This window comes from Arvicanthis niloticus, chromosome 10 (genome assembly GCF_011762505.2).
Source record: "Arvicanthis niloticus isolate mArvNil1 chromosome 10, mArvNil1.pat.X, whole genome shotgun sequence".
Classification (NCBI taxonomy): Eukaryota; Metazoa; Chordata; class Mammalia; order Rodentia; family Muridae; genus Arvicanthis; species Arvicanthis niloticus.
The window spans coordinates 27,132,045-27,147,351 of record NC_047667.1 but is presented as its reverse complement, the minus strand read 5'-3'; the positions used below and the strand labels follow the sequence as shown (position 1 = coordinate 27,147,351).

Sequence of the window (15,307 nt, the reverse complement as noted above, 5' to 3'; positions counted from 1 at the left end):
TCAGGAACCTAGAGAAATAAGCAAACAAATGCAGACACACACTATTCTGTAAATAGAAATGAGTGTCATCCCGTTTAGCCACATCAGATGGAAACTCGAGTGGCTCTAGTTCATCATTAGATCATTAGTCTGCTTCAGAAATTAATGTATCCCCCCCCCCCCCAATGTACCAAGACTAGCTTTAAACCAGTCTGCTTAGATGAACACACATCTCATGGAGAAGAATAAATATCTAAAACATTTACATATAGTTTGTTTCTTTGAGACCTTAAAGTATTTGTGTTTGTAAAAGAGCCAGGAATTTGGGTGATGGCAACAGAGAAAAGCACGCACATTCTGAGTCTGAATTCTATTCACGAGTGAGCTTCTCCTTAACCAAAGCTTGAAATTCTTTGGAATTTGAAGCAAATACTCCAAACATTTTTTCTAAGTACTAAAAATCTCCATTAGTTAGTTGATTAAAAAAGTCTTCAAATTTATTGTTCAAAGCTAAAATAAGCAGTTTCACTTTGGTTACAGTAGGTTAAAAATTCAAGCTTCACTGAACGACATAATGAAGCTGTGTTCTGATGTTGAATGCCTCTGAGGTTGTGTAGACAAGCACATGAATTTGGGTCACTAAATAAAAGCCAAGTAGATTTGAGAATCAGTACCCTAAACCCTGGGATATTACCCCAGTGATGAAGGCATTATCCTAAAAACCAGACACCATATAAAAATATAGCAGGGTTCGTGGGTAGGAGGATTGTGTCAGACCTGTCTTGTGTTTCTCCTTCTCTGAGAATGTTCTCATTATGTTTAAAGCAGACTAGAGGAGAAAGTAACAGCAGTGTACCCTAATAGACACCACTGGAGAAACTACTTTTCTCACTTACTATTGAGACTTCCATTGTGATATTTCACATAGAAAGTCATTAAGCATTAAGTATAGATTGGATTTTTTCCAATTACTGTTTCTGAAAGCCCAAAGACACATCTAAGAACAGCAGAGAAATGTGGTCTTGAAACAAAGATCAGGTTGATCTCACCATATGCATTCATTTCTTACTTCTCTCCAGAGAGCAGGTGAAATGGTACAGGAAGGGCTCAAAGTCTGGATGTCAAGCTGTCCTGGCTTCATTTTCCTCACTTGTGGTCATGGCGAGTGGCTTAATTTCTTTGTAGCTCAGTTCTCTATAAAATCATATGGTATGACAATACCAACTTTACAGCTATGATAATGGCTAAATCAATTAGCTTATGTATCATGAAATGGCGATTGCCACATGTAAAGAGCCATTGATCACTTTTGGGGGTTATTATTGTTATAGTGTTAATTTTATGTCATTGTAACTGCTGTCTAATAACATGCTGCTTAAGAATTCTTTTGCCATATTTTTTTCTACTCAAAATTTCAATATGTGCCTAATGATTTTCCAATTAACAAAATCCAGCTCTTTATATCTTAAGGCACATTCACATTTGTTCTTCTCATCTTAATGTATATTGTGAGCATTTGCTATGCTAGTCATGTTTGTCCATAAGTTCATAACATCCCTCCTTCCAATTTGAATGTTTTGTGGCAATTCAGCTAAACAGTAAATTGTTTGTAAAGTATGTATAAATCCATGGATTAGACCTTAACACCACAAAAATAACTAAAGTGTTCTCTTTCAATCTATTCGATTTCACTCATCTTTCCATGCCAAGCCTAGATTCCAGTACCACAATAAACTCTTCTCTCATTTTCATAGCCCCATGAATCACTACAGCCTTAAAATCATGTAAATAGTAAACCTAGTTACTGGTGGTCTGATGGCTTCTTCCCTGGAAGTCTATCACGCTAGCTCCTATTGATGCTCAGAGGTCAGTGTAAAGTATCAGAAAGGGTGTGAGGAAAACACCCATTCCAAAGCATTATAACTTAGCATGTAGTATTATCTGGGGTCTGTGTTATGTCAGAAGAAAAGATCTTCACAAATAGTTTATTAAATATTCTATTTAGCATATTAGTGATATGAAGTCATAACTCTGGATAATTTGAAATTATTCAATGACTTTTTGATGTTTTTGTTATTGAATATATATATATATATATATATATATATATATATATATATATATATAATTAAAATACAACATTCCCCACATTCCTCTCCATCTTCTCCTTCCTATACCTCTCCTATTTGCCTCTCCCAAATTCACAGCCCCCTCCTCTTTAATCATTGCTACAGTTACATAAATGGATAAACATAAAATACAACCTTCTGTGTCCATTCACTGGTGTGTGTGTGTGTTAGGGGCGATCACTTGATATCAGATAACCAATCAGAAGATCATTTCTAGTGAAGATGGATTATCCTGATCTCAACAGCTGTTCATAACTTGTAGCTCTTTGTTTAAGGTTGGACCCAATGAAATCTTGCCCATCCAGGTTGGAATATCAACTGTTGTTGGAATTGTTCAAGTCTCATTAGGTAGTCATGTTGTTGAGATTTTATGGCTGTAGGTTTCCTTTCCTAACTGGAAGACACAATTGCACAACAGACTTCATGGTCACCTGGCTTTTACAATTTTTCTGCTCCCTCTTTTTCTTGATAACCACTGAGCCTGAGGTGCAGATCCATCAGCTGGAGCTGAGTAATCTGTCAGTTGTTCTCTGCATTTTGACTGGTTATATCTATCTGTAATAGTCTCCATATGCTACAAAGAAGGTTCTTTGATAAGGAATGAGAACTAATGATAAGCTTTCAGAACTCAGGCAGCAGACTGGTTTTGGGAAGTTAGAGAGGTAGTATTCTTCCAGACTAGATGACCAAACTGACCAAACTAACAATAGGTACTTACTCCAGGTATAATTTTCCTCCTGTTAAGTGGGCCGTAAGTCCAACTAGACAGCTGTTACATACTGCCAAGATATGAGTGCCACTGTTGTACCTTTAGGGGCTTTGTGCTGTGCTGGTCTTTGTTGTGGTTCATGGGTATTCACAGATAGGTAAGACTATTGATTGCTTTCCTCTCTTAGCAGTTTGCATCTGGTACCATGAAAGCCATCCCTCAGGGAAGAGCCTTATGGATCAGTTCTAGCTCAAGCCCCAACTCCCATGTCCATGGTGTATGGTTTCTTTAGCAATAGGGACTTCCTTTCAACTTGTGGGTAAATATAAAGTAATCATCACCTATGTTCTCTTCAAGCATCCTTAGTATCATATGTCCCTTATCCCACCCTATTCTTCTGTGTTGTCCTCCCTACCCCCAGTTAAAACCCTCTCTACACTTCTCCTCTCCTCTTCATATCACCTATATCCTGCCAACCCTGTCTCTAGAAACCCTCTCTCCTGTCCTTTTTACTGTTCTGGGTTTCTGCAGTTACTCTAGGTTGAATATCCACATCTGAAGATTTGGAGTTAGAAACAGATGAGAGACAAGATGCTGTGTTTGTGTTTCTGTATAAATTCCCTCAATATTTGCAGTCTGCTTGGAATTACATAATGTAAACATCAAGTTGTCTACATAGGGATCCTGACTTTCAGAAACTTACTATCTTAGGTTTTCTTTTTAATTCTAGAAAAATGTGAAAAGTTGTCTAGTGATAAGAACAATTTTAAGGTGAAAAACCTGAACCCTTTTGAAGACTATGGAGTGTCTCTATTTGCCTATGTCATTGGGAAGATACTACGAAATGGGACTGCTGAGATATGCAACTTTAAGACAAAAGCAGCTCGTAAGTTTTATGCTTTAATATTTCTTCCATGAATGATAAGGGGCAGCAAATGCCATTTTTGTGTGCATTGCATTGATCTTTCTACTTCGTCTGGCATGTTTGTTAAATAATTTAAAAGAAAATTGTTTAACCACTGCTAATCAAGGCTCACTGTATCTATCAGATATAGTGACAGGGTTGAAGTAATAAATTTGGAGGCATCACCAGCCAATGTGACACCTAAGACTTCAAACATTTAAGCATCTCAGCAACTTAGATTAAAAATTCTCACTTTACAGTCTAGAAACACAAACTGCAGCTAGACACTTAATGATGTTCTACAGAACTCCTGATAAAACATTTCGTAATATATAACATGTTTTGGTACTTATTTTATGTCATGTTTGTCACTGGAAATTTCAATGATCTTGCTTCCTGTGTGACACTCACACAGTTTGCTGAAATAAAGCTAGATTGGTGTACAAGTTAACTGCTAATCTCAAATAGAGGCAAGGAAGAAGAAAGAGTCCTGGAGTAAGATGGGATCTATGACTATAGGACCTAATGGACGCCAGATTCCTGGAGAAAAGATGTCTTCAATATTAAAACTCTCCATACAATCTAGACTCACATAATCCCATCATTAGCTCATGAACATTTGGCATTTGATAACTACAAGAGAAGGAGAGTCTATTTCCTTTAACAATGTGATTCTTGATGGTCTGACCACCGTACTATGATGGTGAGCCCCAACCCCCAAAACTAGCTTGATGAGGCAAGAAGAAGCAAAGGAGGAATCTCAGAGCTGAATGGAAATGGGTGTAAGGGCAGATCGGATGGGAAGAGGAAGGACTTGGATGTGTATGTATGAAAAGGCTCAAATATACATTGTATGACATTCTCAAAGAATGAATGAAAATATCGAACAATTTCCAAGTCTTACAGCTATATGCTCTTGTTGGCTTCCCAGGTTTCTTGGATATTAAAGCCAAGGACAGTGATTAGTTGCTTGAAAAATATCCTTTAGAGTCAGTGTTCTTTAAAGCTGTGGTCTTTGGGAAGTCAGCCATTTGCCAATGGGTATTCACACATGCTAGGACATAGGGGGAACACAAATTAGACTTGATGAATTTTTACTATTGTTGTTGTTATTGTTTAAAAAATTACTTTAAAGAATACAAAGTTGGATAAATATAAAGGAGGCTATGAATTGGGAAGGAGTTAGGGGAAGAAGGAAATATAAAAATTACACTAAAAAATTCTCAAAGAACTATTTTTTTAACTGCAAATGTTAAAACAAATCTAAAATACGTTTAAAGATGGAAAAAAAAAAAAAAAGAAAGAAAAATATCCCTTGTTGTTGTGTAGGATAAAGAGGCACATGAGAGAAGGGGCTTGGATTGTACACGAAAAATTAACTGTTTCTCTCTCTTTTTATTATATATTTTATTTATTTACATTTCAGATGTCATCCCCTTTCCCCATTTCCCCTCCCTAAAAATCCCCTATCCCATCCCCCTCCTCCTTTTTGCTTTTATACCATTTTAATTACATGCAAATATTAAGATCAGTTTTAGGTTGAGGAACTAGCAATACAATAGATGCAAAGAGTCAAGGAATAAGCAAGGCAATAAACAAAGTTCTGTGAACACTCCTTAAGGGCTTATCAGGATGACCAAAATATCTGAGCCTACTTCCCTGTCCTAGCCCAAAGTCATTTTTATGTCTGAAGCCTACTTCCTTGTTCTAGCCTAATATTTAGATTCCTGACTGAAATTACTTCTTTGTTCTAGCCTAATGTCAGAATACAGCCTGGAGCCCACTTTCTTGTCCTTGGCCAATCTCATATTCCTGCCAAGCAGCCCATTTCTGCATGGGACTTAACTGTCTCTCAAGCATCCTTCCTGTCCAGCCCCTGCTTCTTCTCACTTCTCACTTCTTCTCACTCTCATTTCATTACACATCCTGTTGCTTATGGACTGTGCAAACACTTAGGGCTTCAAGCATGTCTTCTGTGTTAATAATGAATAGGTGATTTATTTTTAAATGTTTTAAAATAAATTTGAATCTGTGTTCCCGTGATGCAGACCAACACTGAGAATGGTTTACATTGTACTCATGCTTCAAGGTATTTAAGCTTTCACCTATCAAAATATTAAGATAACAATTAAAAAACAATGTCTTTTTCTATTTTTTTTTATTTTGATAGCTCCAAGCAAGGTCAATGGAATGAAAACCTTCCGGACAACAGATAATAGTATAAGTGTCACATGTGATCCTCCTTATAAAATTAATGGCCCTAACAAGTCTTACATTTTGGAAGTCAAAAGTGGAGGTACTTTAGTTAAAAGCGAAACACGGCCAACATGTAAATTTCATGTAGATAATCTCTACTATTCAACTAACTATGAGTTTCTGGTAAGATCATGTGTTCCATAATCACAGCCTTTGCAAGATATATTATAGTGTTTTATACTTAGTATTTGCATGATGTTAATGACAGTGCTTGCATGGACTTATGGATCTCTGATGACTCGGGAAATCAACATGTTAGAATATCAGCAATTTGAAGCTAAGCATTTTCTCTCCGGAATGAAAAGCAATGCTTAATGGCAAAATTTTCTCAGGATATTTGGTACTTCAAAATGACTTAACTGTAGGGAAATGATTGTTCGTGTGCCAGCTAGGAGGCATATCCTGAGCCGCAGACGTTCACTTTGCCAAAGATTTATTTTCATTAAGTTTTCAACTACAAAAATCTTAGGTGTGATTTGAGGCTAGAAAATACTAAAATAAATTAAACAACATTTGAACATAAAGAACTGTAAGCTACCTATTATTTCACTGTGAATTATTATATCACATAGATTTTTCTGTTATTTGACAATTTCTATGCAATAGAAAAACATAACCATTTTTAAGACAGTCTGGCAATTTTTTTCTGTATTGTTTTATCATTAACATTTTTTTGTTATTTAATTTCTAATCGGTACATGGAGTCCTAGCATACAGTTTTTATTATATTCTACTAACTACAACTACATTGATCTCTAACATAAACAGCATTTGGGGAACATGTTTATGAATTACTAGTCACTTTTCTTAGTGTCTTTAATAATTTCTACCCAATACAAAGAAAACTTAAAGAAGAGAAATCTGGTTTGTCTTCTAGTTTGAGGGAAGGCATCATGGCAGGAGCCTGATAAAACTGATTACATTGCATCTATATTTAGATGCAGAGACAGATGGATGTTAGTGTTCAACTCACTCTCCTACTATCACTGCACTTATGACCATAGACCATTGAGTAATGCTGCATTTTGGATTGGTTTTCCTTAAGCATTTAACCCTTCTCTTTCATGCACATGTCTAAAAATTTATCTCTTAGGCGGGTCCAGATCTGTCAAGGTGATGATCAGTACTAAACTATCCTAAGTCCACTTGTGCATAACTTTTAAGCCATAACCTTCCCCTATTGAGCTCACCTTGGGTTCACCTTCTAACTGGCTCACACTTAATCTCCACTTCACTTCACATTTTCATCGATCTTACTGGAGACCTGAATGAGAGCAGTGAGCAGTAACTGTGCTGTAGCCTGAACACTGTGCTGTCTTGAGATTTCCTTCACCAAAGAAGTTAATCCATTTCCTTTTGGTTCTCTATTATTCCAGCCATGGACAGAATCTAGCCAGATTCTTCATCAAAATGTATCACATACATGATACAGTCAGCCTCTGAAAATCTGAGAGCTGGGCACTATGCCTTTCCCTTGCCACTATGGTCCTATCAGAATTATATAGCATGTTCTACTTACAAGCATTCTAGGCCTTCTTTAGAATGAAACTCTGAACTCTTCTATCTTCTTTGCATAAACCAGTTCCAAAGAAGTAAGAATCATGTGCTCGAGTGTATCACAGCAATGCCTCCATCCCTCAGAGCAATTTTCTTTGTAGTTTTTTTTTTTTTTTTTTTACTTTATTTATGAAGGCGCATGTGTATGTGAATTTGGGTACATATGTGCTATAGTGTACATATATAGAAGGTAGGGGACATGTCTGGGAAGTCAATTTTCTTCTTCTACCATGAGTTCAAGGGATTGAATTTAGGTTGTGAGACTTGTATAGCAAGCAGTTTTATCTGCTGAGCCATCTCTTTAGTCCCTGGTTTTCTACATTAGCTACTTGTCTTGTTGCTATGACAAATTAAGGTAAGGATGAAAGAACTTATTTTTGCTTACAATTGGAGGGAGTACAGTACATCCTGGTGGGGAAAGGAAGATGGCAGGAATATGAGGCAACTGAACAAGCCTAGTTTGTCTTTATTATTGAGTCTATTTTTTACTACTAAGAAATAATAAATGTTATTTATTATTTAGTCTAGCATAGAATGGTACTACCCACATTTACGGTAGGTCTTACCCCTCAATTAACTCAATCTTGAAAGTCCTTCACAGATATGTCCTGAGAATCCCCTTCACCCCCATAGGTGATTATAGATCTTGTCAATTTGACAATCAGCATTAACCATCACAGTATGATCTTGACAATGGATCAACTTCATTGTTTTATTTTACTTTTCATCATTCTAAGTGTTTTTGTGTAACACCTTTTTGGATTATAAATTTTAACAAGTAGTAGCTCACAGGCTGTGGTTCATCTAGTCTGATATTCAGTACATGACAGAATCCTGAAGAAGTAGACTCTAATGTCAGTGACAGAATAGGTTGCTAGCAAGAGGGTGGGCAAGCAGGCAAAGAACAAATGTTTTCTTCTTCTTTGTTCTTTATATAAGCTTCCACCAAAAGGATGTGACTCACATTTAAGGTCGATCTTACCATCTCTAAATATTTGGATTTAAATTGAGTATTTCTACTTCAAATAATTCAATAGAGTAAAAAGGAATTCTTCACAAGTATACCTAGATGCTTGGGTTTTAGTTAATCCCAGATGTAGTCAAGTTGATAACCAGGAATAGTCTTGACAAGTAGTTTGGAATTATATGTATATGTATGTGTAGGTGTAAGTACAGGTATATGTATGTATACATATATTAATGTGTGTAGTGCTATTTTAAATGGTGCTGAAGTGGTATTTACATAGTATGACTTACTGATATGGTGACTTACAGTAATGGATTATTTAATACAAAACACTCTTCATATTCCTAGAGGAAAAGTATTTCTTCCTTTCATTGTACATTATTATTTCAATGTATTATTGAATATTTTAATATTTTTATTAACTCTATGGACATATATTCACCAAGGAGATTATTCAATAGACAGGTAGATGATGTGACTGACATCTGTGTTGTATGCAGAACTTTTGTTGCATTTTGGAAATATTTCACTCTTCTTTTTAGTGCTGTGCAACTGTCACTAGTATAAGGATAATTGGTACCCTAGACATCCAATTGGTTCAGTTAATATAGAGGCATTCTTTGAGAATCATCTACATTGTCTATCACAATCATTGGTTCTTGCAGATAACTTCTTGACTGAGTGTGCCATTTCTTTTGGAAGAGTATTCCATATGGAGAAATATTGTGCTATTACCAAGCCATCCTGCATTCGGTTCCACTGTGTGCAGCTTCCCCAGTGTCCACAGAGCTCTTAGCACAGTGTTCCCGTTAGTCCCCCACACACTGAAGCTTTATCTTGTTGATTACTTTAACTCTGGCTTGCCTTTCTTCCTGGGATTCTCTTCTTTCTCTCTTCAAATATTATAGGTTATTCTGGGATCTATGAGTGAACATTATAAACATAAAATTCAAATTAGGAGATGATTTTCATTTAGTCATTCCTTCTCTGACTGCAAAAACAGCTCTCTGGTTTTCTTCATTTCACTTACCATAATGTATTTCCACATCAATTTATGTCCATAAGACAACATTGCACACTCTCATGAGGGTGTAATCATCTCATCTTTATTCAGCATAACCAGCTCTATTAAAGATATTTATACTTGTTTCATTATTCATAATTTATTTCTAATGATTTGTTTTGATGTATTTTTGTTGTATCTTCTTCACATATGAAAAAAATTGTTTTGATCATTATTACTGTGGTTTGGAAAAAATTGTGTTTTGTTCCTCCATGGATTGTCAGTTATATCTAAAAGCCTGCAAACAGAATTTAATGGATTCTTAAAGATGGCTTGTACTGGAGTGTGTGTGTGTGTGTACATGTATATGTGCATATATATATATATATATATATATATATATATATATATATATATTGCATTCACATACATATATATGCATGCATTTGTGGATCTTAAAATTTTATTGCTGTAAATTTTATTGCTTTATAAGAGGTAACTGATAAAATTTTGTTTATGAATATTGGGAAATCTTATATTCACCAGTGGTCTGTTTCTGCATCTTCTCAGTTTTCCTTGATATCAAATTGATTTTCTTTATTTGTATTAAAATTTACAAGCCCTTAGTGTTTGTGATTATTATTTCTACACTGCAATTTTTCATGTATTTTATGCTTAAAAATATGTAAATTCTACACCAAACTCTTGTCAATAGCAAGTTTACTTTAAAAATAAAATGTGAGCATACTAGCATATTAGTAGACAGCTTTAATTTTTGTTTATTTACTATACCTTAAATGATTAATCTGTGGTTTTATTTTGTGAACTTTTCATTTGTTCTTCCATTTCTATTTATTACTGGCATAATTCCTAAGGTTGATAAATACTTTTTCTAACTTTTTAAAAACATACAGCAAAATAGCATTAAAGTTTTAGATTTAACTCAGAAGTTTTTGATGAAAATAATCAGTGTTCTATGAAAAATAATATACAATTTATAACATGCCATACATTTATAGTAGAAAACCAAATTCTTTTCTTCTTTTTTTAAACTGAAATTTAGGTCTATTTTGACAATGGAAAGTACCGGGGAGAGCCAGTTATCAAAAATGATTCAACATCTTGTAAGTCATCCTGGCCTATTTTTTCCTACCTCTATATGTATGCATTTGTTTGAACAAAACTGTTTTATTTTGGATCCATAGATTGATTCATTAGTTGCTTATATATATATTTCATAAATTTCTGCAACTTAACAAAATTACAACATCATAAAAGTCAAATTAATAGATTTGATCATTTAGTTGATATGTGAATGTTGCATTCATTACAAATTTTAAGAGGATCTATTTGCACAAATATTTTTGGTAGCCCTTTAAATGAGACTGATTTCTTAACTGTAATGTTTGATGTATATCTGTGCTACTGATGTATGTGCTGATTATGTTCTGATTTGTAAGATACCTTAAGTGTCTAGGGCATCATTATTGACAATAAAATACAAAAAGCAGGTTTGGGGTTGTGAATAGCTACTTTTCTCTGTGTTCTACACATTCTCTAATTTACTAGAACCAAATTATTTAGCCTCATTTCTGGAATTAAGGAACTGAGGTGCAAAGGTGGTAGGTTTCTGGCCAAATTCTCTTCTAGGAAGTAAGACCTAAGGTTGGAAGCTCACCAGCCTGGCTCTGGGTTTCAAACTGTGATATCACTTCATAGGTATATTATATTTCCATCATGTGCATGAAAAGGATAGCAAGTAACCCAGCATAAAGATATTGCCAACAGTGCTTTGCTCTGTTTTCCCTATGAGTGTGGTGCACATTGGTTCTTAGTGAAAGCTCAAGCTAGGGAAAGTGTTAATCCTCACTGTCAAATGAAATAAATTTTGTCTCTTGGTTAATTGGTTTTATTCCCCAGTGAACATGTAAGAGATTTATCTTTGTGGGATAGAAGCTTTTATGAATCCCTTAGGAGGCTACCCACTTTTGTGCTGAATGGTAAACTATAAGTTCCTTTCTGAAAACTGTAATAACTATATTACCTCATTGATTCCTTTAAAATGAGTCTCTGAAAGAGAATTAAATCTAAATGATAGTTTTCTACAAAAGTACATTATTTAATGAAAAGAAATGGAAGTACTCATCTATATTCTAATTAGTCTCTTTAAATATAAATGCCTTGGGAATTTTGAAATAACAGAGCCCCAAATTGCAAAAGCAAGATATTTAATGTATTTCATTATTCTAAAATTTATTCTAAAATTTTAGCTTTGACTCTTCACAAGAAATGAAAAATATTAAAATTCTAGTTCATGAAGGTTACTCATGATCTAGCAAAGTATTTAAAGTAATCACCTCTTGTGTATCACTTTTTATTTCTAGATAATGCTAAAGCATTGATTATATTCCTGGTGTTTCTGATTATTGTGACATCAATAGCCCTGCTTGTTGTTTTGTATAAAATCTATGAACTGCGTAAGAAAAGATCCAGGTAAGAGACAATTATGAATTAGGAGCCAATGGCTGTTGTAATAATGTTTCAAGCTGGCATCTAAAATTCATTGCCTGAGCAGTGGACTAGAGAAGACAGTATGAACTTAATTCACATCTGAATATTGGGTCAAAAGCTTAACATGAAATTATTGGCTTTCTGTAAGTACTTATACTCTATTTAATGGCATTTTGAGCTTGTTTTAATAATAATAATCAGTGTAACAAATGTGTATCCTTTCTTTTAATCCTCAATGGATGAAATCAATCCCGGGACAGCAAATGCAAAGGAGGGACATTTTGTGCAGTGTGTTCATTTCTTTGCCTAATAAGATAAAAATTTATGAAAAAAATGGGAGAATTCACTTAACTCTTTCTCCCTCTTCTGTAATGTGCAGGCAACACGGCTGCTTTCTTTGCTCCCATTGCATTCTTCACTTTTGCCAAGTTCCTGTTTTCCCTCTCCCCTTTTCCAGCCATCCTCCTCTTTCCTCTCCTACCTCTCCCCCTCCCCCTCTTCTGTGATCTTCGTCTGTACTTCTCCCTCCACTTAGTACATTTATAAAATGATATTTGCTTGGTTAAGCTGCATGTCAACTAAATGCCATGTTCTTAGAAAAAAAAGAAACTTATTTTATTTTATTTTCACAGTAATTTAGATGAACAACAGGAACTTGTTGAAAGGGGTGAGTGTGAATAATTTTGTCTGATGAATATTATTTCTCTGAATTCAAGTCCACTTACTTTAAAATAAGGGCTGGGTATCTTTAATTTAATCTGGGCTTTGTCCACCAACATGAAACCAATTCATCTGTTCCAAAAGTAGCCATCTATGCGAAGTTTTCAATCACAATAATATCACAAATATTATCCATGGCACTGAAAATGTCACAGTGACAGGCCATGGTCTCTGCTCTTCAAGGGTTGGAAATCGAAGAGAGGAAGTGAGGTGTGTTGACAAATAAGAGCAGCCTGGTAAATTTTATAGCTGTGGACTGTGCATGGTTGTGCATAAAAATAGAATATAGAAAACTGTCTGTGGGGAGGGCAGGAATTTGGTTTGCTAAGACTGCTGGGAAACAGGCCAACTAGTGAGGAAGGCAGGTGGAATTCCACAGTGATGTTATGATATGGAGTGTCTTCAGGTGTTACCAGGGCGTGATGATGGATCCTCCCACTGAAAGCAAAATGATGAATAAGACACTTTATTTAAAAGAAGGACATGCCTTCTTCTAATTGTTGTATAATTGCTTTAGTTTTTAAAGACTGGATCCAATAAAAATCACTTAGTTTTTAAAGACTGGATCCAATAAAAATCATTTAATTTATCATTAAAGCACATATTTAAATTATGCTTGTAATAATTAAAGTAACAATTTACCTTTTCTCTTATTTATGACATTGAATTTGAAAACATCTCTGTTTTCTGTTACCTCCTGTGTGAAGGGTTTCCTTCAGACAACAAGAGGTACCGAGCTGTGTGCAGCAACTTTAGGGCTGGTTCTTTAGAGCTCCATAGTTTTGGTCCCTGTTAGAGACTGTATCACAACCTGACATGGCTATATTTGCTCACATCTTCGTTGAATACCCTCCCATAACCAGGATGTAGACATTGGGAAGGCAGGGAGGTTTCACTTTATTTCAATGTTTTCTCCCCCAAACCTGGGTGAGGATATGGAAATGAATGCCAATGAATAGATAAAGTCAGAAAGATCACATGTCTGGAGTGTTAGTCCTGTTAAGCTGAGGGGAGAGGGAGAAAGAAAGGTCTAACCAGACCTAGGCAGAGGGTCGAATACAGTTTCCAGAGTTAAGGTGGACTGGAAGTATCAGATGTTTTCTCTTGTAATTAGTATCAGTTACAACTAGGATAATACTTTAGAACTTACCCCTTTAAACACAGCCTTCAAGTCAGCCTGGATGAGGTCTCGACATCTCCCATCACCCAGAAGAACTAGCCAAAGTGATCATTGTGTTTGAAAAAACAAAGCTTATTGTGAACAGTAAGATAACTGTGCCACACTCATGGACAACTTCTTTCTTCATCTAGCAATGGGGACAGTTAACATGACACCCAGAGCAAGAACCAGAAACAGGAGATGGGAGACTAGGAGAAACATTTGCGTGTGCAACAGCATGCATTTCCTTAGCCTTTCAAACCTTGGTTTCTGGGGCTGGGCCAACAGCTCAGAGGTAAAGAGCACTGGCTGCTCCGGAAGAGGCCCTGGGTTAGTTCTGAGCATCCGCTCGGCCACTCACAATTGTTCTAAAATCCAGTCCCAGGGAATCAGATACCGTCTTCTGGTCTGTACATGGCACACAAGTGGTGCATGTGCATACATTCAGGGAAAACTTATACATGTGACTCAAATTAAACAAATATATCTTGTTAAAAAAAACATGTTTTGTCAAGTCCTGTATGTAAATATAGCTTGTCATGAACGTTCTCTCATGAAAAACATGATCTGATGGAAAAAAAGGGGGAGCACTCAGTACCCATCTGTATTGTTTTTTTCCTCACAGAAAGTTATAGGACAATCTATATAATTTTTTTTCTTTTTTATTCTGGAGATACAATATAAATATAATTTATTTGACAGTATAGGGTAACCAAATTAAGACGAATAGTGGGCAGAATAATATTAATCATCTTCTTTTATCATCCATACAATTACAGTACTTCACAAAAGTTAAAGTCTTGGATGGAGCTCCTGTGTCGATAGCTTGTCTAGCATGCATGAGACTGATGGTGAGAGAGAGAACAAAAGGGAGAAATAAAGAGAAAATAATAATCATGGCATATAGAAATCTGTCAAGTACTACAAATTGACTGTAATCAAGAAAAAAATATATGGATGTCTAACAATGATAATATTTGGTCAGGGACCGTTTAGGAAAAAGAGAAGCTCATCCTCATAGAGGGAACAGGATAAAGCCAGAAAAAGGCTAAGGTACAAGACTTAGATATCCTTAATTTATAGGCAAATGCTTACCTATGAATGAAATTTCTCACACCGTTAGGGATAAGGGAAATGGGTGAGGCATGAACTCCGTTAGCACATGTAGACTTGATGGACAGACAGCACTGGTCTTGACTCTCACTTGTTTACAGATGATGAAAAGCAGTTGATGGATGTGGAGCCCATTCATTCTGACATTTTGTTGGAAACATATAAAAGAAAGATTGCTGATGAGGGTAGACTGTTCCTGGCTGAATTTCAGGTATGAATCTTCCTAGACAGGGTCTGAGAAATTCCACATAGTCATCAAGATGATTCCATGTTATGTATATTTTCATAACCATTTGCCTT

General features: G+C 35.5%; 1 protein-coding gene across 7 annotated transcripts in view; it reads left to right on the top strand.

The window, feature by feature from the left end:
• Nucleotides 1–15,307, top strand: part of Ptprc (protein tyrosine phosphatase receptor type C) — a 103,562-nt gene that overhangs the window by 63,124 nt on the left and 25,131 nt on the right. For all 7 annotated transcript variants that reach the window (XM_076941280.1, XM_076941275.1, XM_076941281.1 and 4 more), the window contains 6 exons: nt 3,548–3,703; nt 5,892–6,100; nt 10,568–10,628; nt 11,889–11,997; nt 12,648–12,682; nt 15,109–15,218. In XM_076941280.1, coding sequence (XP_076797395.1) covers nt 3,548–3,703; nt 5,892–6,100; nt 10,568–10,628; nt 11,889–11,997; nt 12,648–12,682; nt 15,109–15,218 — 680 coding nt within the window. The remainder of the gene's footprint in view (nt 1–3,547; nt 3,704–5,891; nt 6,101–10,567; nt 10,629–11,888; nt 11,998–12,647; nt 12,683–15,108; nt 15,219–15,307) is intronic.